Below are 21,271 nucleotides of genomic sequence, written 5' to 3'. Positions count from 1 at the left end.
CATTCAGTATGGGGGCGTGCGAGAGATCTGCAGAGTGGATGATCAACATCAACAGCCTGAGGTATCAAGATTTGTGCTGCCCATTCCATTACAAACCACAGGAGAGGGCAAATTCTTCAGCAGGATAGCGCTCCTTCTCATACTTCAGCCTCCACATTAAAGCTCCTGAAAGCAAAGAAGGTCAAGGTGCTCCAGGATTGGCCAGCCCAGTCACTAGACATGAACATTATTGAGCATGTCTGGGGTAAGATGGAGGCATTGAAGATGATCCAAAAAATCTTGATGAACTCTGGGAGTCCTGTAGGAACGCTTTCTTTGCCATTCCAGATGACTTTATTAATCAGTGATTTGAGTCATTGCAGAGATGTATGGATGCAGTCCTCCAAACTCATGATGGAGTCAGACACAATATTCATTCTGTTTCCGTCTGTGAATTTTAATCTTGTATGACCTTTAAATGTCTTACTGGTAGACTCTTATTCCTCAATCGTGTGTATAATTTGTGGTTTTGCAGGATGTTCTGTCCGGCTGTGTGGACGTGCCCAGTCTGTCTCCTCTGTCAGGGCAGATCCTGAAGAGAATGAGTCCTCGAATGCTGCTCAAGAACTGCTCTCGATCCTCATCCGTCCGTGATACGAGTCCCGGTCTTTCTAAGGAAGCCGCCGTCTGCAGTTCAGCTCCTGTCAGCCCCCGACTGAAGCGTTCGTCCTGCTCTCCGCCTGCAGTCTCCGTCCACACTGAGGAGGAGGAGGAGGATGAGGAGGAGAAGGTGACCTTTCACCTGTAGTGGCCCTTGGAGGCACTTACATACAGTTGAAGTCAAAATTATTGTGAAATTTTAATTATTTTGAAAATGTAATAGTTTATAAATCTTAAAATAATAGTTTTAATAACTAATTCCTGGGAATTTCTCGGGGGTTGTCCATGATGAGAGTACATACTGTAATATTTTACTAGTTATTTTGCAAGACACTAGTATTCAGCTTAAAGGCGACCTATTATGCCCCTTTTACAAGATGTACAATAATTCTCTGATATGCCTAGAGTGTGTATGTGAAGTTTCAGCTCATAATAGCACACAAATAATGTTTTATAACTCTCTGAAACCGGTGTTGCCAGATTGGGCGGTTTCCTGCCTATTGGGTGGTTTTGAATTTGATCGTGTGGGTAAAAAATGGTGTAGGCAGGTTAACAAAATTTAGGCAGTTTTGAAACTTAAAGGGCCCATAGTTGACCTCTTTTTTCTGATTTAATATTAATATTCTGGTTCTTCTGAGTGTGCCAGTTTAGGTTCAGTTTAAAACACTGTTCAGATTTTTTATTATAATGTGTTAAAAAGTGTCATGTTGGGGGCGTGTCCACAGTTCGCTGATTTAGGGGTGTGTTGCTTCACATGTAAATTAGTTTCGGCTTCCCGCCAACGTAACAAGGGGGCGGGGCCATGAGCTCACCCGCTCTGCATTTGCAACAGAGTCTGACAGGCAGACTGAGAAGGAGAGAGAGGATCACCATTCAGTTGTACATGTACGACTCTGACACAGACCAAGCAGAGAGTACAAAATCATTTGTGTCTTTGTACAGTTTTACAGCCAACTGTGTGCTAGTTTCAAGTGCCGAGCTTGTACACAGAAACTAATAACCACGCACACTGAATTAACTTTGACTGAGGCACCGGATGCGCCGCTCGAAGCCGCGACACGGCACACCAGACACTCTCTGTGGCGCGGCAGAAACATGAAGTGTCCCGAATCGTCGCGCCACTCATTTTTGAATTCTAAACATAGGTTTCTGCAGCGGTCCGCGGCGCCCAGCCGTCGACTTGAGTGTACCCTGATAGAAACCTATGTTTAGAACTCTAAAACGCATGCTAGTTAAGATCACAGGGAGCTTCTGGGATCGCGAGAAATGCAAACGGCTGAAGTATAAGGTAGACTCAATGAGAAGTACACATGTTTGCAAACCTACCTAAAGATACAACCAATAATTCCGATTAGAGCGATAATGTGGAGAATATTGATCTTGTGTTGAGCCCAATGAGCCTTGCATCTAAAAATAGAGCTAGTGTGTTCCTTTAGTGATATCGCTTCAACTCACGCTGAAAATGGCGGACGTGAATCAACAAACTGAGGATATGATGACGCGCCTGTCAATCAATATTGGTGAGCGGGGGGACCGCTCTCCTACGTAAAGTTGCGGTCGATTTGAAAACTGCTCCAATTGGTCCACCGTTTTTATGTTGTTAAATTGCAAAAAAAAGCACTGGGTGTGCTTATATCACCCCAATATGACGGTCTATACACCATACATGCACATATGTCTGTCCAAACAGCTTGAAAAGTAGATTTTTTACCATAGGTGCCCTTTAAATCTTATATGCAACTTGTTTAAAAAATACTCAGTTCAGTTAGTAGTAACCAGTGCATAGCGCAAACCGTGTGGGCCCACCCCACAGAGAAGGAAAGTTGTATCAAATTCGGACTCCCTTTCATGTGCACGTGCATCCTGCAGCGCCTGCAGTTAAACTCTCAGCAGTTTATCATGACACTTTTTATCGATCATTTTTTTGCGCAACTGGCAGCAAGAACAAACATAGAAGCATTGTCTGATTGACAAGCAGCAACTAACTAGACTATTAAAGTTTGAGGACAAACTTTGAGGCTGGCTTGTGAAAGCCTGTCGGTAATAGTTTATTTAGTTTAAAGTAGTTTTAAAAAGTATGAATAGATAGACAGACAGACAGACAGACAGACAGACAGACAGACAGACAGATAGATAGATAGATAGATAGATAGATAGATAGATAGATAGATAGATAGATAGATAGATAGATAGATAGATAGATAGATAGACAGAACGATTGGCATGTCATTAGCATGATTCTACCATGAATTAGCATGTTATTAGCATGATTCTAGCATGAATTAGCATGTTACTAGCATGATTCTAGCATGAACTAGCATGTTATTAGCATGGAATAGTATGTTACTAGCATGATTCTAGCATGAATTAGCATGTTACTAGCATGATTCTAGCATGAACTAGCATGTTACTAGCATGATCCTAGCATGAACTAGCATGTTACTAGCATGATTCTAGCATGAATTAGCATGTTAATAGCATGTATTAGCATGTTACTAGCATGATTCTAGCATGAACTAGCATGTTACTAGCATGATTCTAGCATGAATTAGCATGTTACTAGCATGATTCTAGCATGAATTAGCATGTTACTAGCATGATTCTAGCATGAATTAGCATGTTACTAGCATGATTCTAGCATGAATTAGCATGATTCTAGCAAGAAATAACATGTTACTAGCATGATTCTAGCAAGAAATAACATGTTACTAGCATGATTTTAGCACGAATTAGCATGTTACTAGCATGAATTAGCATGATTCTAGCATGAATTAGCATGTTACTAGCATGATTCTAGCATGAATTAGCATGTTACTAGCATGATTCTAGCATGAATTAGCATGTTACTAGCATGATTTAGCATGTTACTAGCATGATTCTAGCATGAATTAGCATGATTCTAGCATGAATTAGCATGATTCTAGCATGAATTAGCATGTTACTAGCATGATTCTAGCATGAATTAGCATCGTTCTAGCATGTATTAGCATGTTACTAGCATGATTCTAGCATGAATTAGCATGTTACTAGCATGATTCTAGCATGAATTAGCATGTTACTAGCAAGATTCTAGCATGAATTAGCATGTTACTAGCATGATTCTAGCATGAATTAGCATGTTACTAACAATATTCTAGCATGAATTAGCATGATTCTAGCATGAATTAGCATGTTACTAGCATGAATTAGCATGTTACTAATAAGATTCTAGCATGAATTAGCATGTTACTAGCATGATTCTAACATGAATTAGCATGTTACTAGCATGATTCTAGCATGATTTAGCATGTTACTAGCATGATTCTAGAATGAACTAGCATGTTACTAGCATGATTCTAGCATGAATTAGCATGTTACTAGCATGATTCTAGCATGAATTAGCATGTTACTAGCATGATTCTAGCATGAATTAGAATGTTACTAGCATGATTCTAGCATGAATTAGCATGTTACTAGCATGATATTAACATGAATTAGCATGTTACTAGCATGATTCTAGCATGAATTAGAATGTTACTAGCATGATTCTAACATGAATTAGAATGTTACTAGCATGATTCTAGCATGAATTAGCATGTTATTAGCATGATTCTACCATGAATTAGCATGTTATTAGCATGATTCTAGCATGAATGAGCATGTTACTAGCATGATTCTAGCATGAATTAGCATGTTACTAGCATGATTCTAGCATGAATTAGCATGTTACTAGCATGATTCCAGCATGAATTAGCATGTTGCTAGTCATTGCTAGCATGTGAACCATACAGGATTTATGGTGTGCTAGCATGAGTCAAACAAGCCAACCCCCGCTTCTCTACGATGTTCTGATACTGAGATATAGCTGCTGTTATATCGTTGTTAGGTTAGTCTGTTTTGTTGCTATGGAGTTGATTGACAGCTTAGACTGATGATGAATCAAAGCTTCTTGCCAGTATGAACAGTTAAAAACAACCCCCATGTCTCTATAACACTGCAGCATGATGATATCAATCTGGGCCTTTATAATGGAAGTCTATGGGACAGTTGCTAGGGTGCAGTATCTGGTTGTTAGGGTGTGGCTAGAAAGTTAAAAGGCCATCAGTGATTGGCTACTGGCTAGACTGAGTTAAATGAGCTCAGCCATTAGTCTGTATGACAGTCTGATGCAGAATTATGAGCTCACAAAGTTTGATCCAATGTAAAGTCAATGAGCATCATTTGCAATGGAAGTCTATGGGACAGTTTCTAGGGTCCAAAAGTGGTTGCTAGGGCGTGGCTAAAAAAGTTTAAAGCTCATCAGTCATTGGCAGTTAGGTAGTCTGAGTTAAATGAGCCCAGTTAGAAGTCTGTGTGACATTCTGACGCAGAGTTATGAGGTCACAAAGTTTGGTCCAATGTTACGTCTATGGGATTTTTCCGGTGGTCCCGGGACGTTTTTCGGAAAACCGAAAGTCGGATCAGTCGGAAAAGATATAGCAATCCGAGTCCGAATAGTTCGGAGGTCTGGTGTGAGTTTGGTGGTCATAGCTTGAAAGCTCTAGGAGGAGATAGAGTTTAGAGTTTAGAGTTTTTTAGTCTCAGAAGAAGAATAATAACTAGATTATTAAAGTTTGAGGACAAACTTTGAGGCTGGCTTGACAAAGCCTTGGTAATAGTTTATTTAGTTTAAAGTAGTTTTAAAAAGTATGAAAAGATAGATAGATAGATAGATAGATAGATAGATAGATAGATAGATAGATAGATAGATAGATAGATAGATAGATAGATAGATAGATAGATAGATAGATAGATAGATAGATAGATATACAGAACGATTAGCATGTCATTAGCATGATTTTACCATGAATTGGCATGTTACTAGCATGATTCTATCATGAATTAGCATGTTACTAGCATGATTCTAGCATGAACTAGCATGTTACTAGCATGATTCTAGCATGAATTAGCATGTTACTTACATGATTCTAGCATGAATTAGCATGTTACTAGCATGATTCTAGCATGAATTAGCATGTTACTAGCATGATCCTAGCATGAATTAGCATGTTACTTGCATGTTTCTAGCATGAATTAGCATGTTACTAGCATGATCCTAGCATGAATTAGCATGTTTCTAAAATGAATTAGCATGATTCTAGCATGAATTAGCATGTTACTAGCATGATTCTAGCATGAATTAGCATGTTGTTAGCATGATTCTAGCATAAATTAGCATGTTATTAGCATATTTCTAGCATGAATTAGCATGTTACTAGCATGTTTCTAGCATAATTTAGCATGTTATTAGCATGATTCTAGCATGAATTACCATGTTTCTAGCATGAATTAGCATGATTCTTGCGTGAACTAGCATGTTACTAGCATGATTCTAGCATGAATTAGCATGTTGTTAGCATGATTTTAGCATGAATTAGCATGTTATTAGCGTATTTCTAGCATGAATTAGCATGTTACTAGCATGTTTCTAGCATGAATTAGCATGTTATTATCATGATTCTAGCATGGATTAGCATGTTACTAGCATGATTCTAGCATGGATTAGCATGTTACTAGCATTATTCTAGCATGAATTACCATGTTACTAGCATGATTCTAGCATGAATTAGCATGTTACTAGCATGATTCTAGCATGAATTAGCATGTTACTAGCATGATTCTAGCATGAATTAGCATCGTTCTAGCACGAATTAGCATGTAACTAGCATGATTCTAGCATGAATTAGCATGTTACTAGCATGATTCTAGCATGAATTAGCATGTTACTAGCATGATTCTAGCATGAATTAGCATGTTACTAGCATGATTCTAGCATAAATTAGCATTGTCTAGCATGAATTAGCATGTTACTAGCATGATTCTAGCATGAATTAGCATGTTACTAGCATGATTCTAGCATGAATTAGCATGTTACTAGCATGATTCTAGCATGAATTAGCATGTTACTAGCATGATTCTACCATGAACTAGCTTGTTACTAGCATGATTCTAGCAAGAATTAGCATGTTACTAGCATGATTCTAGCATTAATTAGCATCGTTCTATACTAAGATAGATAGATAGATAGATAGATAGATAGATAGATAGATAGATAGATAGATAGATAGATAGATAGATAAAAACAGTTTGAAAAAGGATAGATAGATAGATAGATAGATAGATAGATAGATAGATAGATAGATAGATAGATAGATAGATAGATAGATAGAACGATTAGCATGTCATTAGCATGATTCTACCATGAATTAGCATGTTATTAGCATGATTCTAGCATGAATTAGCATGTTACTAGCATGATTCTAGCATGAATTAGCATGTTACTAGCATGATTCTAGCATGATTCTAGCATGAATTAGCATCGTTCTAGCATGAATTAGCATCGTTCTAGCATGAATTAGCATGTTACTAGCATGATTTTAGCATGAATTAGCACGTTACTATCATGATTCTAGCATGAATTAGCATGTTACTAGCATGATTCTAGCATGAGCTAGCATGTTAATAGCATGATTCTAGCATAAATTAGCATGTTACTAGCATGATTCTAGCATGAATTAGCATGTTACTAGCATGATTCTACCATGAATTAGCATGTTACTAGCATGAATTAGCATGTTACTAGCATGATTCTAGCATGAATAAGCATGTTACTAGCATGCTTCTAGCATGAATTAGCATGATTCTAGCATGAATTAGCATGTTACTAGCATGATACTAGCATGAATTAGCATGTTACTAGCATGATTCTACCATGAATTAGCATCGTTCTAGCATGAATTAGCATGTTACTAGCATGATTCTACCATGAATTAGCATCGTTCTAGCATGAATTAGCATGTTACTAGCATGATTCTAGCATGAATTAGCATGTTACTAGCATGATTCTAGCATGAATTAGCATGTTACTAGCATGATTCTAGCATGAATTAGCATGTTACTAGCATGATTATAGCATGAATTAGCATGTTACTAGCATGATTCTAGCATGAATTAGCATCGTTCTAGCATGAATTAGCTTGTTACTAGCATGATTTTAGCATGAATTAGCATGTTACTAGCATGAATTAGCATCGTTCTAGCATGAATTAGCTTGTTACTAGCATGATTTTAGCATGAATTAGCATGTTACTAGCATGATTCTAGCATGAATTAGCATGTTACTAGCATGAATTAGCATCGTTCTAGCATGAATTAGCTTGTTACTAGCATGATTTTAGCATGAATTAGCATGTTACTAGCATGATTCTAGCATGAATTAGCATAGTTCTAGCATGAATTAGCATGTTACTAGCATGATTCTAGCATGAATTAGCATGTTACTAGCATGATTCTAGCATGAATTAGCATGTTACAAGCATGATTCTAGCATGAATTAGCATGTTACTAGCATGATTCTAGCATGAATTAGCATCGTTCTAGCATGAATTAGCATGTTACTAGCATGATTCTAGCATGAATTAGCATGTTACTAGCATGATTCTAACATGAATTAGCATATTGCTAGCATGATTCTAGCATGAATTAGCATGTTACTAGCATGATTCTAGCATGAATTAGCATGTTACTAGCATGATTCTAGCATGAATTAGCATGTTACTAGCAAGATTCTAGCATTAATTAGCATGTTATTAGCATGATTCTAGCATAAATTAGCATGTTACTAGCATGATTCTAGCATGAATTAGCATGTTACTAGCATGATTCTAGCATGAATTAGCATCGTTCTAGCATGAATTAGCATGTTACTAGCATGATTCTAGCATGAATTACCATGTTATTAGCATGATGCTAGCATGAATTAGCATGTTACTAGCATGATTCTAGCATGAATTAGCATGTTATTAGCATGATTCTAGCATGAATTACCATGTTATTAGCATGATTCTAGCATAAATTAGCATGTTACTAGCATGATTCTAGCATGAATTAGCATGTTACTAGCATGATTCTAGCATGAATTAGCATCGTTCTAGCATGAATTAGCATGTTACTAGCATGATTCTAGCATGATTTAGCATGTTACTAGCATGATTCTAGCATGAATTAGCATGTTACTAGCATGATTCTAGCATGAATTAGCATGTTACTAGCATGATTCTAGCATGAATTAACATGTTACTAGCATGATTCTAGCATGAATTAACATGTTACTAGCATGATTCTAGCATGAATTAGCATGTTACTAGCATGATTCTAGCATGAATTAGCATGTTACTAGCATGATTCTAGCATGAATTAGCATGTTACTAGCATGATTCTAGCATGAATTAGCATGATTCTAGCATGAATTAGCATGTTACTAGCATGTTTCTAGCATGAATTAGCATGTTACTAGCAAGATTCTAGCATGAATTAGCATGTTACTAGCATGATTCTAGCATGAATTAGCATGTTATTAGCATGATTCTAGCATGAATTAGCATGTTACTAGCATGATTCTAGCATGAATTAGCATGTTACTAGCATGATTCCAGCATGAATTAGCATGTTACTAGCATGATTCTAGCATGAATTAGCATGTTACTAGCATGATTCTAGCATGAATTAGCATGTTACTAGCATGATTCCAGCATGAATTAGCATGTTACTAGCAAGATTCTAGCATGGATTAGCATGTTACTAGCATGATTCTAGCATGAATTAGCATGTTACTAGCATGATTCCAGCATGAATTAGCATGTTGCTAGTCATTGCTAGCATGTGAACCATACAGGATTTATGGTGTGCTAGCATGAGTCAAATAAGCCAACCCCCGCTTCTCTACGATGTTCTGATACTGAGATATAGCTGCTGTTATATCGTTGCTAGGTTAGTCTATTTTGTTGCTATGGAGTTGATTGACAGCTTAGACTGATGATGTATCAAAGCTTCTTGCCAGTATGAACAGTTAAAAACAACCCCCATGTCTCTATAACACTGCAGCATGATGATATCAATCTGGGCCTTTATAATGGAAGTCTATGGGACAGTTGCTAGGGTGCAGTATCTGGTTGTTAGGGTGTGGCTAGAAAGTTAAAAGGCCATCAGTGATTGGCTGCTGGCTAGACTGAGTTAAATGAGCTCAGCCATTAGTCTTTATGACAGTCTGATGCAGAGTTATGAGCTCACAAAGTTTGATCCAATGTAAAGTCAATGAGCATCATTTGCAATGGAAGTCTATGGGACAGTTTCTAGGGTCCAAAAGTGGTTGCTAGGGCGTGGCTAGAAAGTTTAAAGCTCATCAGTTATTGGCAGTTAGGTAGTCTGAGTTAAATGAGCCCAGTTAGAAGTCTGTGTGACATTCTGACGCAGAGTTATGAGGTCACAAAGTTTGACCCCATGTTAAGTCTATGGGATTTTTTCGGTGGTCCCGGGACGTTTTTCGGAAAACCGAAAGTCGGATCAGTCTGAGGAGATATAGCAATCCGAGTCCGAATAGTTCGGAGGTCTGGTGCGAGTTTGGTGGTCATAGCTTGAAAGCTCTAGGAGGAGATAGAGTTAGAAATTTAGTCTCAGAAGAAGAATAATAAAAAAAAAAAATAATAATAATAATAAGTTTAAATAGGATAACAGTAGTCTGGCTTGCTACACAAGCCAGCCTAATTATGTTCAAAAGAATTTGTAACGCAAAAATGTATAATCCAAATATAATTTATAACCCAAATGGGACAAAGATTTCAAAAGTAAAACATACTCTAATAGGTAGAGCAATCTACACGACAAAAAGTGTGTGGGTGAGAGGGTTGTGTTATGTTGTAGTTCTGTGACTGCTGGTGTTGGTTGCTGTATGGTTAAATTATGACAGTTAAAGTAACTAGGTTAATTTCGATTTAAATAAGAGAAAATTTTATAAAATATTAATCTAATATTTTGGGCGTTTTTTATTTATTTATTTATTTTAATTTTTTTGGGCATTTGATCGGGTTTTGGACCGTTTTTGGTCTGGAAAAAGTCAGCTAGTCCTAATTGTGACATTTTGGTGACTGTCGCTTTAAATTCAAATGAGATTGTGCTCTTTTCAAAAGAGGGCGGAGCTAGAAATGCCTATGTATATGTATAGGCCCACACGGAATCTGCGCGCGCAGATTTTTAGCCCATCATTAATTCTGTTTGTTTACTTGTGTAAACATGTGTAAACCTGTTTTCATTCAGTTTTTTAAATTAATTACAGTAATATTATTGACTAATATGAAAATGTTCATCTGATTTATGTACAATGCAGTTTGTACAGTAATAATTTCTGTCTTTTAGTAGAGATATTATATGAGAGACTTGCTTTGTTTACCACGTAAAGTGAATCTAATTGGATTTGCATTGTAAACATTAAATACAGGTTAAAAACATATTACTTTTTATTTCACATATTAAGGTTTTAGTTATGATACTCCCAAAATCATTCAGCTTAAATCAGCAGATTTTTACCAAAATTCTCAGCAGAAATAGCAGAAAATGTCCGCAGATTCCGTCTGGCCCTACCCATGTGTCAGCATAGTGGCAGACCAGAGATGGTCACTGATCAGAGGGTTTGTTTCGTAAAATGTTTTACTTTTTATTTATTTATTGAGGTATTGCTGATGGTTTTGGAACTTATGTATGTGTTGGGACTTCAATGCTAATTTTTTTCCCTCCTGTTTTCGTTAACGTCAGAAAGCAGAGGTGATTGCGGAGGCTCCTGCAGTGAGTCCTGAAGCAGCGGTCAGTCCTCCTCCAGCAGTCTCAGTCCTGTCTCCCAGAGCTATGCAGATCTCCGGCTGCATCCGCATGTGTGAGCAGAAACACAAGGCCAAAGCCAAGGTACTATCATTTATTCTATAATCCTGAATGATTATTTCTTTTTTTTGAGTGCACAATTATTTTAAAATGGTGGCACGGTGGCTCAGCGGTTAACACTGTCGCCTCACAGCAAGAAGGTTGCTGGTTCGAGTTCTGGCTGGGCCAGTTGGCATTTCTTTGTTGGAGCATGTTCTCCCAGTGTTGGTATGGGTTTCCTTCAGGTGCTCCGGTTTCTCCCACAGTCCAAACACATGCGCTATAGGGGAATTGAATAAACTAAGTTGGCTATAGTGTATGAGTGTGTATGGGTGCTTCCCAGTACTGGGATGCAGCTGGAAGGGCATCTGCTGTGTAAAACATATGCTGGAACAGTTGGCGGTTCATTCCACTGTGGCGACCTCTGATAAATAAGGGACTAAGCCGAAGGAAAATAAATAAATGAATTATTCCAAAATTTGGGATCAATACAAATTTTTTCAAAGAACTTATTGCTTTTCTTCAGTAAAGATGTATTAAAGGGATCGTTCACCCAAAAATGAAAATGTACTCAACATTTACTCTCCTTCAAGTTGTTTGCTAAACTTTATGAGATTCTTGTTTCTGTTAAACACTAAAGAAGATATTATGAAGGTCATTGTAATCCAGTAACCGTTGACTTCTAAACAAAATATGCAATGGCTTCCGGTTTGCGTAATTTTGTCAAAGTCAAAGTTTAGTAACTTTAATTTACTCTCCATTTTATATATTTTTTTGTGTTTCACGTGTTTTGCCTATTGTTATGGTTAGTCTTAATTTTTTCAGAGACATTTTTATTATTTCCCTCTTGTCAGTTGGTAAATACTTGAGTCAAATGCAGTCACCAGGCTGTTAAAATACTGTCTGTTAGCGCTGCTCGATTATGGGAAAAATCATCACTATTATTTTGGTCATAATTGAAATCACGATTATTCAAAGCGATTACAGTTGAAGTCAAAATTATTCGCCGTACTGTGAATGTTTTTCAAATATTTACCAAGTGATGTTTAACAGAATGAGGAATTTTTCCCAGTATTTCCTCTAATATTTTTTCTTCTGGAGAAAGGCTTATTTGTTTTATTTTGGCTAGAATAAAAGCAGGTTAAAATTTTTTGAAACCTATTTTAAGGTCAATATTATTAGCCGCCTTAAGCTATATATTTTTTGATTGTCTGCAGCAGAAACTACTGTTATGCAACCACTTGCCTAATTACCCTAGTTAAGCCTTTAAATGTCACTTTAATCTGAATACTAGTATCTTGAAAAATAAGTAGTAAAACATTATTTACTGTCATCATAGCAAAGATAAAATAAATCAGTTATTAGAAATGAGTTATTAAAACTATTATGATTAGAAATGTGTTGAAAAAATCTGCTCTCCGTTAAACAGAAACTGGGGTGGTAAAGGGTTGCTAATAATTCAGGAGGGCTATTACTTCTGACTTCAACTGTATATATACAATTATTTTTCCTCCCTGTAAATAAGGAAAGGGAAATAAATACAATAGAATAAAAATATGAAACGAGCTGTGCTTTGAGCGTCTTCACCATAAAAGAGAGTGAGGGATTTTTGTCTTTTTGTTGTTTGATTAATGATAAAAACAGTCGGCAGCAGAAATATTGCGCGCTGTCACTTTAAGAGCAGTACGGTTCTGATTTAGGGTGTCTCTTTCACATGTCTTTTGATTCTCAACTCGTTTGTTTATTACACATAAATGGGGGTTAATATGGATAATCACTGAACATCACATTTTGACACAAATTAGCATGTATTTGACCATTATAGATCTCACATTAAGATGACTTTAGATGTGTGCGCTCTGCTCGTCTCTGAGGCTGAGCGCACACACACTACAGCATGCGATCTTATTAGTGCTTTTAAATCACTCAAAGCAGGGTGAATCAGCTTTCGGTAACTACTCCCCCGGCTGCTGGAATCAGCTTCCAGAAATGATCAGATGTGCTCCAACATTAGGCACATTCACATCAAGACTGAAAACACATCTGTTTAGCTGTGCCTTTACTGAATGAGCACTGTGCTACACGTCCCACAGGTCACACTAATATGTCTTTCTCTTCTTTTTCATTCTTTTATAACCTGTTTTAACATATGTTTTTAACACATGTTTTTAATCATTTTATTATTTGTTTTTATTTTTCTTATACTTGTCTTTTTTATTCCTCTTTATGTAAAGCACTTCGAATTGCCAATGTGTATGAAATGTGCTATATAAATAAACTTGCCTTGCCTTGAAAACATGAATGAAGCGCATCCCGTGCTGCAAACGTTACATTATAGTACATGCTTTTAGTCATTTTCACGTGAAACTGAGCTTTGCAGAGCAACAAACGTGTACATCAGGAAAGGGGGCGGTATATGATGCAATCATCGTTTATCTCGATTAATGTTTTTTCATAATCGTTAGAAGCCAAAATCGAAATTAAAACTGAATTTTCGATTAATTGCACAGCCCTACTGTCTGTGACTGTTTTCTGTCTGCACATTTCTCGACAAAAAGCGGCTGTTCATTATAAGTCATGAAATTTCAGCCTTTTACTTTCCGTCAAGTCAAAGAAAATCAGGCAGTTTGGAAGCTTATTGTAAATGTACTTCTCATCAAATAATCCTTAACTAATTAAAAAAAATCTCGAGAAATGGTTTCATTTGCTCATTAATTACTCCATAAAATACCCCTAAAATCAGAAGGTCCATAATTGACCATATTTGGATTGGTCGTGAATATTAATGAGCTCCACTCTGACTTGCAGCTCTCTCTCTCACACACAAACACACACCGCATGATGTACGCTGAACACAGACAATATAATAATGCTTAATTTGTCAAAAAAATTTAATAAATCTTTTGAACTTTATTTTTTTTAACTTTGAGGTTTATTTTACCTACATGGAGGTAAATTTAGATTTATCCCATCCCTTAAATATAAAATTTTAGCTCTTGTCATCAAAAAGATGTTTTAGGCAACCTCAAGTTAAGAAAAATGTGTATCAAATGTAGTGGTGGGCAAAGCGAGGCTTCGTGAAACACTGAAACAGTCGAAGCAAATGTGTCAAAGCTGCTTAACGTTTCGGAACCCGCCTCTACGGTGACACCTAGTGGTCATTTTTTCCATGTATCGCACTGGAACAGTTTCAGCAAAGAACAGTTTTGCAAATTGAAGTATTAAATCCCACTTTGTAGATTCGAATCTTGATAATATAGTGGAGTGGTTAGGGTTTCTGACTACTGTACTGGCATTGTGGGTTCGTATCCAGGCTTTTACAGCTATTTTGAAATGCTTTAATATCAGTTATCGTTTTGTTTCACATTGGTCTGACATCAGAATGAACACTTTGTGAATAAATATGTCTTGTTTTAGTCATAAAACAGGGTTGCTGCTAGATCAGAGACGGTTGTGGCCAGAAGTTAACAGGAATTATTTATATTATTCATTTAATTAACCATTTATTGTATTTTATTAACGTCTACCCTAAACCCAACCATCACAATACTGTAAAAATAATCAATAATTGATTTACTGTGTTACAAAAATGATGCTAAATTGATGGCATATCAGCTGTATCCTATCTAGACTACACTATAAAACAGTAACATGATTACAATAAATAAAACCATGATTTCGGAGTATTTGTACAAGTCGGGATTCGAACCCAAAAGTTACTTGAAGCATAGTGACAACGTTCACACTCCCGCTCCACTAGGCCATATGAGAGTTTTAGCGACTCTGTCAATTAAATGGAGATTCGCGAGGTCTCAACGCTTCTGAAATGCCTGATGATTGGCTTCGCTTTAGTCACGTGACCAGGTGTTTCGAAACACTTTAGTCACGTGACCTGAGTGTTTCGGATCATGCTTCGGTGCAGTGTTTCGAAACACTTGTGCTTCGGGATCTCGACACTGTGTCGAAACGTCAGTTTCACGTCAGCCATCCCTAATCAAATGTCCTTTGTGCTGTCAGCCATTAGAATTTTCAATACTGGGTGTAGTATAGGGTATGCATTGGGTTTTAAATTGAGTTTTTAATGTGATATATGTGATGATATTGAATGTATTTGTGTTGTCTGTTTTTTCCTGTGGTGTGTGTAATGTGAACGCTGATAGGGTTGTGATGTGAATCCAAAGATGAAGTTCCACTTGTGGACAATAAAGAAGTATTATTCATTCTTAATTCATGTTAGTAAATACATTAACTAATGAAACCTGTTGTAAAGTGTGTTTGTTTTAAAACAATATTACTATAATTTTGATCAGACATCTGCATCTGTGGTAAACAGCACTTTTTGTTCATGAATGCATGTGTGTTTTCTGTGTGTCAGATGGAGCTGAGTCTCAGACAGGAGCAGCAGGAGTGTCTGGTGGCCACCGTTGCCAACCGTGAGTCCGAGCAGCTGAAGCGTTTCGAGGAGTTCATGGAGCTCAAGCACAGACAGGAGCACCAGAGCATAAGAGACACCAATGAGAAAGAGTATGTGAGCCCTGAACTGTTCATTCTTTGATTAAAACGAACTCTGTGCTAGATTTTAACCCATGTTTTTGTGTCTTAAGAGCGCAGGAGAGTCTCGGCCGGCAGGAGAAGCTGAGAGAGGAACACAGGCACAGAATGAAAGTGAGTCTCTAAACAAATCATTCAGTATGAGTTTATTTAAGGTAAAATCCCTATGAAACCGTAATAAAGTTTTATCGAGGTTAGTATCCGTATGTTAGTCTTAAATTAAAGCATTAAGAAGATATAGGCATCCAAAGTTTGTCTGAATGGATCAACTGTCTTTTTGGAGTCACCTCATACTTCAGTTTCTCATCAAATCTTCTGACCAATCATATGCTCTCTAGTATCTGACATGCCCCGCCCCCTTTTAGACACTGTATAAGCTCAACATCTCCCACTCGCAGAGCTGTGATAATAACCAGCCGATTCGAATGTTATCACTTGATTGAATGGGTGTTATCAGCTGATAGATATGGCCCAGTTGGAGCCTTCAGTGCTTACTGGTAGAATCAGAAGGCTGTTATCATCCATCCACATGGTTAATCAGCTATAGATCACATTTGGCGGTGGATATACAGAAATATTTTTTAATTATTTATTAAATTTCCTATTAATTGTATTTTATTAATGTCTACTCCAACCCTAAACCCAACCATCACAGTAATGTAAAAACTGATCTGGGGCCTCATGTACAAAGACTTGCGTTGAATCAATACTAAAACATTGAGTACGCAGTAAAAAGTTCAGATGTATGAAACACTGCGTACGCTGAATCCCACGCATATTCTCTTTGTACATCCGAATTAACGTGAAACTGAGCGCACGAACGCAAATCCCCTCCCTGCCTCCTCCCCCTAATACATATGGTGATGACTCTACTTTGGCAAAACCAAATAAAAGCAATGACGAAAGCAAGCAAGAGGAAAAACTTCACAGAATGTGAATTGGAGGTGCTCCTATCAGAGGTAGACCGGAGAAAAACTGTGTTATTTGCAAGTTTGTCCTCCGGAATTAATAACAAAAGAAAATAAATAGAGTGGGAGAGTTTAGCTGACGCAGTTAACGCAGTGGGGTCTGAACATCGCACTGTGAGTGAATTAAAAAAGAAATGGTCCCATGTAAAGGTGCAGGTTAAGAGGAGAACAGCGGCGCACTTTCAAAGTGTGGACCGAAGAGGCGGGGGAACAGGGGATGCTGAACTAACACTTTGAGAAGAGAGTTGCCTCAATTGTGGGCGACACTTAACTGTCTGGAGTAGTATCCGTGTCTGTGGGAGACACAGGTGTATTAGAGGAACACTTTGTTAGGGCGGTATAGCAGTACCCCTCCGCTCTTATCAAGGCAGCGCCACCGGCATTTCAGCTGCCCAATCGCACGCTCTTCAACTGGTCGAGTGCGAGAATGGGCATCATTGTATCTGCACTCTTAGTCAGTTTGTGGGTTGTTGAGGGGGGTTAACAGCCATGTCTTTAATGCATAACCGCGATCTCCTGATATGTAGTTAAATATTACTCTCAATAAAATAAAATGCAATAAAAAAAACTTAGCTGGAATAATATCTTTAAATACATCACTTACCAAGAAGCCACCCATCGCGCACCCTGACACCTTGGAGCCTCATCCCAACCATGCTGTTTGTGAGGATAAGTGAATCATGGACCAAGGCCACCTTGCCACAATATCTGTTAAGCGCATTTGAGCATCACATATTATTTGCACATTTATTGAATGGAAATGTTTCCGATTCACATATGCAAATTTGTCTTCAGATGAATCTTCAGCACTGCAGTGCTCTGACTTTTCTCCATAAATAAAACTTGTATCAGGGCGACAGCAATGTTTTGTCAGTTTGTCATCCTCTGAGAAAACGGGTTGATGGTCACATATGAAACCTATAAAACAACCCACCCCCCACCACCCCACCCCCCGTTGTAAAATTGTCAAGCGACCAAAAATGGACAAATTTGTTATCCGTCATCCACAAAAAAGATTTGGTCTCAATGATTCGCCTCGCAGCAATCCTCACACTAATTGACAGAGCATAACAAATAACATGCAAGTATTAATTTGTAATAGCCTATATTATTTTTTCCCTTATACATCATTGTGACTACTGATATTTTTATTGAATTTTAAATGGGGCCATTATACATTAGGCCAGTGTTTCCCAACCCTGTTCCAGAAGGCACACCAACAGTACACATTTTCAACCTCTCCCTAATCAAACACACCTGAATCAACTTATCATAACGTCAGAAGAGACTCCAACACCTGAAGTTAATGGGTCAGAAAAGGGAGACATCCAAAATATGTACTGTTGGTGTGCCTCCAGGAACAGGGTTGGGAAACACTGCATTAGGCTATCATTTATTCATTTTCTTTTCGGCTTAGTCCCTTAATTAATCCAGGGTCGCCACAGTGGAATGAGCCGCCAACTTATCCAGCACATGTTTTACGCAGCGGATGCCCTTCCAGCTGCAACCAATCTCTGGGAAACATTAGGCCAGTGTTTCCCAACCCTGTTCCTGAAGGCACACCAACAGTACATATTTTCAAGCTCTCCCTAATCCAACACACCTGAATCAACTCACCAGAACATTAGAAGAGACTCCAACACCTGAAGTGAATGGGTGAGATAGGGGAGCCATCCAAAATATGTTCTGTCGGTGTGCCTCCAGGAACAGGGTTGGGAAACCCTGCATTAGGCTATTATTTGTGCACAAACATATCTAGATATACTAATAAATACACTGTTTGTTTGAAAACAACATTTTTTGTCATCATAATTGCAAACTTTTATGAGCGATGATATCACTAAATGTGGAGGGGGACCTTACAATATTTTCTGGGAAAAAGAGGGTCTCAGGCAAAAAAAGGTTGGGAGCCACTGGTCTATAGTATTGCTGATTAACCATGTGGATGGATGATAACACCTACTGGCTCGTATCTATCAGCTGATAACCACTGATAACGCCCATTCAGTCGAGTTATGTTAAAGAAACCAGTCTGAGATGATTCACGCTTAATGACATGGCGCTTTATCCTGCTGGAAGAAGCCATCAGAAGATGTGTGTACACTGTGGTCATGAAGGGATGCCGGCGCCTAGTCTGCAGCTCTGCACAAGACGTTTGGCCAGAGGAGAAATGGTCGTGCCCAACTGAGCCTGGTTTCTCTCGAGGTTTTTTAATTCTTCACTTTCGGCAATTGAAGTTTTTTCCTCGCCGCTGTCGCCACTGGCTTGCATGGTTCAGGATCTATAGAGCTGCGCATCGATGGATTTGCTCTTCAGTGTTTGGACTCTCAGTAGTGATTATTAAACTGAACTGAACTTAAATACTGAAAACTGAACTACACTGTTTCAATTCACTATAATCTTCTATGCGAAGCTGCTTTGACTCAATCTACATTGTAAAAGCGCTATACAAATAAAAGTGAAATGAATTGAATCATAAAGGGATGCACATGATCAGCAACAATACTCAAGTAGGCTGGGGCATTGAAATGATACTCAATATGTACCAATGGGCCCAAAGAGTGGATCATGGCAGGATGGATCCATGGATTGGATTCTTCTGCAGATCTCGGTTGTAACAAGTGTATATTTGAGTTACTGTTGCCTTTCTATCAGCTGGAACCAGTCTGGCCATTCTCCTCTGAGAATGACCTCTGGCATCAACAAGGCATTTGCGCCCACAGAACTGCCGCTTACTGGATATTTCCTCTTTGTCGGACCATTCTCTGTAAACCCTAGAGATGGTTGTGTGTGAAAATCCCAGTAGATCAGCAGTTTCTGAAATACTCAGACCAGCCCGTCTGACACCAACAACCATGCCAAGTCACTTAAATCCCCTTTCTTCCCCATTCTGATGCTCGGTTTAAACTCCAGCAGATCGTCTTGACCATGTCTACATGCCTAAATGCATTGAGTTGCTGCCATGTGATTGGCTGATTAGAAATTTGCGTTGACGAGCAGTCGGACAGGTGTACCTAATAAAGTGGCCAGTGTGTGTATATGTTGAAGTAAATGTTGAAATTCATCCAATAAAAATAGAGGGAGGTCTTACATTATTCCTCTGTGTTGTTTTGTGTGTGCAGATCCTGAACCTGCGTCTGCGTGAGATGGAGCAGCAGCGTCTGCGGGAGGTGGAGCTGGAGCGCCAGCGGCAGGTGGAGGGTAGAGAGCGGCACAGAGCCATTAATGCCATCCAGGAGGAGGTTCTGCAGCTCAACCAGCTCCTGCAGCCGCAGCAGAGCACACATGCGGAGGTGGAGCATGCGCCGTACATCACACGCGGGAACCAGCTCTGCTCACAGCTGTCTGAGGTGGTACCGGCAGCAGCTGATGTAAGTTCACTTCTGGCTCCTCTGACCAGGACAAAACTCTCATGTCAGAATATTAATCTTTCCATATCCTGATAATAATATTACGATAACTTCTAATTACTACTTTCTTTTATCTTTGCGATGATGACAGTGCATAATAGTTAACTAGTTAATTTGCAAGCCACTAGTATTCAGCATAACAGGGACCTATTATGTAAAAGTCACATTTCTAAAATGACATATTTAAATATTGTGCATTCTCAGTGTGCCTGACGCAGGTGAGTGGGCTTGACAAACCACCTGTAGAAACAGTCTTCTCTCTTTAAAAACCCTCCCTCCTCCGAACTAACACTTAATTCTATGAGCACAAATACTTCATTTGCATAATCAGCACTTGATGTGTGTATTGCCTCTTGTTGAATCACTGAAGGCCTCAATTGTAAGTCGATTTTTACAAAAGCGTCTGCTAAATGTGAACATCACTGTTTAACATCGCTTAGGAAATAAAATAAAATAATAAAATCTAAAATAATTTCACTGCTAATAATTTTGCCTTCAACTGTATATCATGATAGAGTACCTTTTCTGTCGATTTAATCAATAAATAGTTTCCATCCGCCCATCCATCAGCTCATTTTTTTTCTTTCATCCACTCATCCTTCTGTCCATCTGCTCATCCGCTCATCCATCCATCTGCTCATCCATCCATACGCTCATACATCTATCCATCCATCTGCTCATCCATCCATCCACTCATCCTTCCGTCTATCTGCTCATCCACTCATACATCAATCCATCCGCTCAACCATTCATCCATCCACTCATCCTTCCGTCCATCTGCTCATCCGCTCATCCATCCATCCATCCATCCACTCATCCTTCCATCCATCCGCTCATCCATCCATCCACTCATCCTTTCGTCCATCTGCTCATCCGCTCATCCCTCTATCCATCCACTCATCCTTCCATCCATCTGCTCGCCCATCCTTCCATCCATCTGCTCATCCTTTCATCCATCCGCTTATCTTTCCATCCATTCGCCTATCCATCCATTCG

At 38.5% G+C, this 21,271-nt stretch overlaps 1 protein-coding gene across 2 annotated transcripts in view; it reads left to right on the top strand.

Annotated features, from left to right (window-relative positions):
- The window catches only part of gle1 (GLE1 RNA export mediator), a 45,366-nt gene that overhangs the window by 2,623 nt on the left and 21,472 nt on the right, over positions 1-21,271 (top strand). For both annotated transcript variants that reach the window (XM_056464158.1, XM_056464159.1), the window contains exons 2-6: positions 515-769; positions 11,245-11,391; positions 15,722-15,870; positions 15,951-16,011; positions 19,988-20,236. In XM_056464158.1, coding sequence (XP_056320133.1) covers positions 515-769; positions 11,245-11,391; positions 15,722-15,870; positions 15,951-16,011; positions 19,988-20,236 — 861 coding nt within the window. The remainder of the gene's footprint in view (positions 1-514; positions 770-11,244; positions 11,392-15,721; positions 15,871-15,950; positions 16,012-19,987; positions 20,237-21,271) is intronic.

Source organism: Danio aesculapii, chromosome 8 (genome assembly GCF_903798145.1).
Source record: "Danio aesculapii chromosome 8, fDanAes4.1, whole genome shotgun sequence".
NCBI classification, from domain to species: Eukaryota; Metazoa; Chordata; class Actinopteri; order Cypriniformes; family Danionidae; genus Danio; species Danio aesculapii.
The sequence above is the reverse complement of the archived record's forward strand: the minus strand, read 5'-3'. Positions and strand labels throughout refer to the sequence as shown.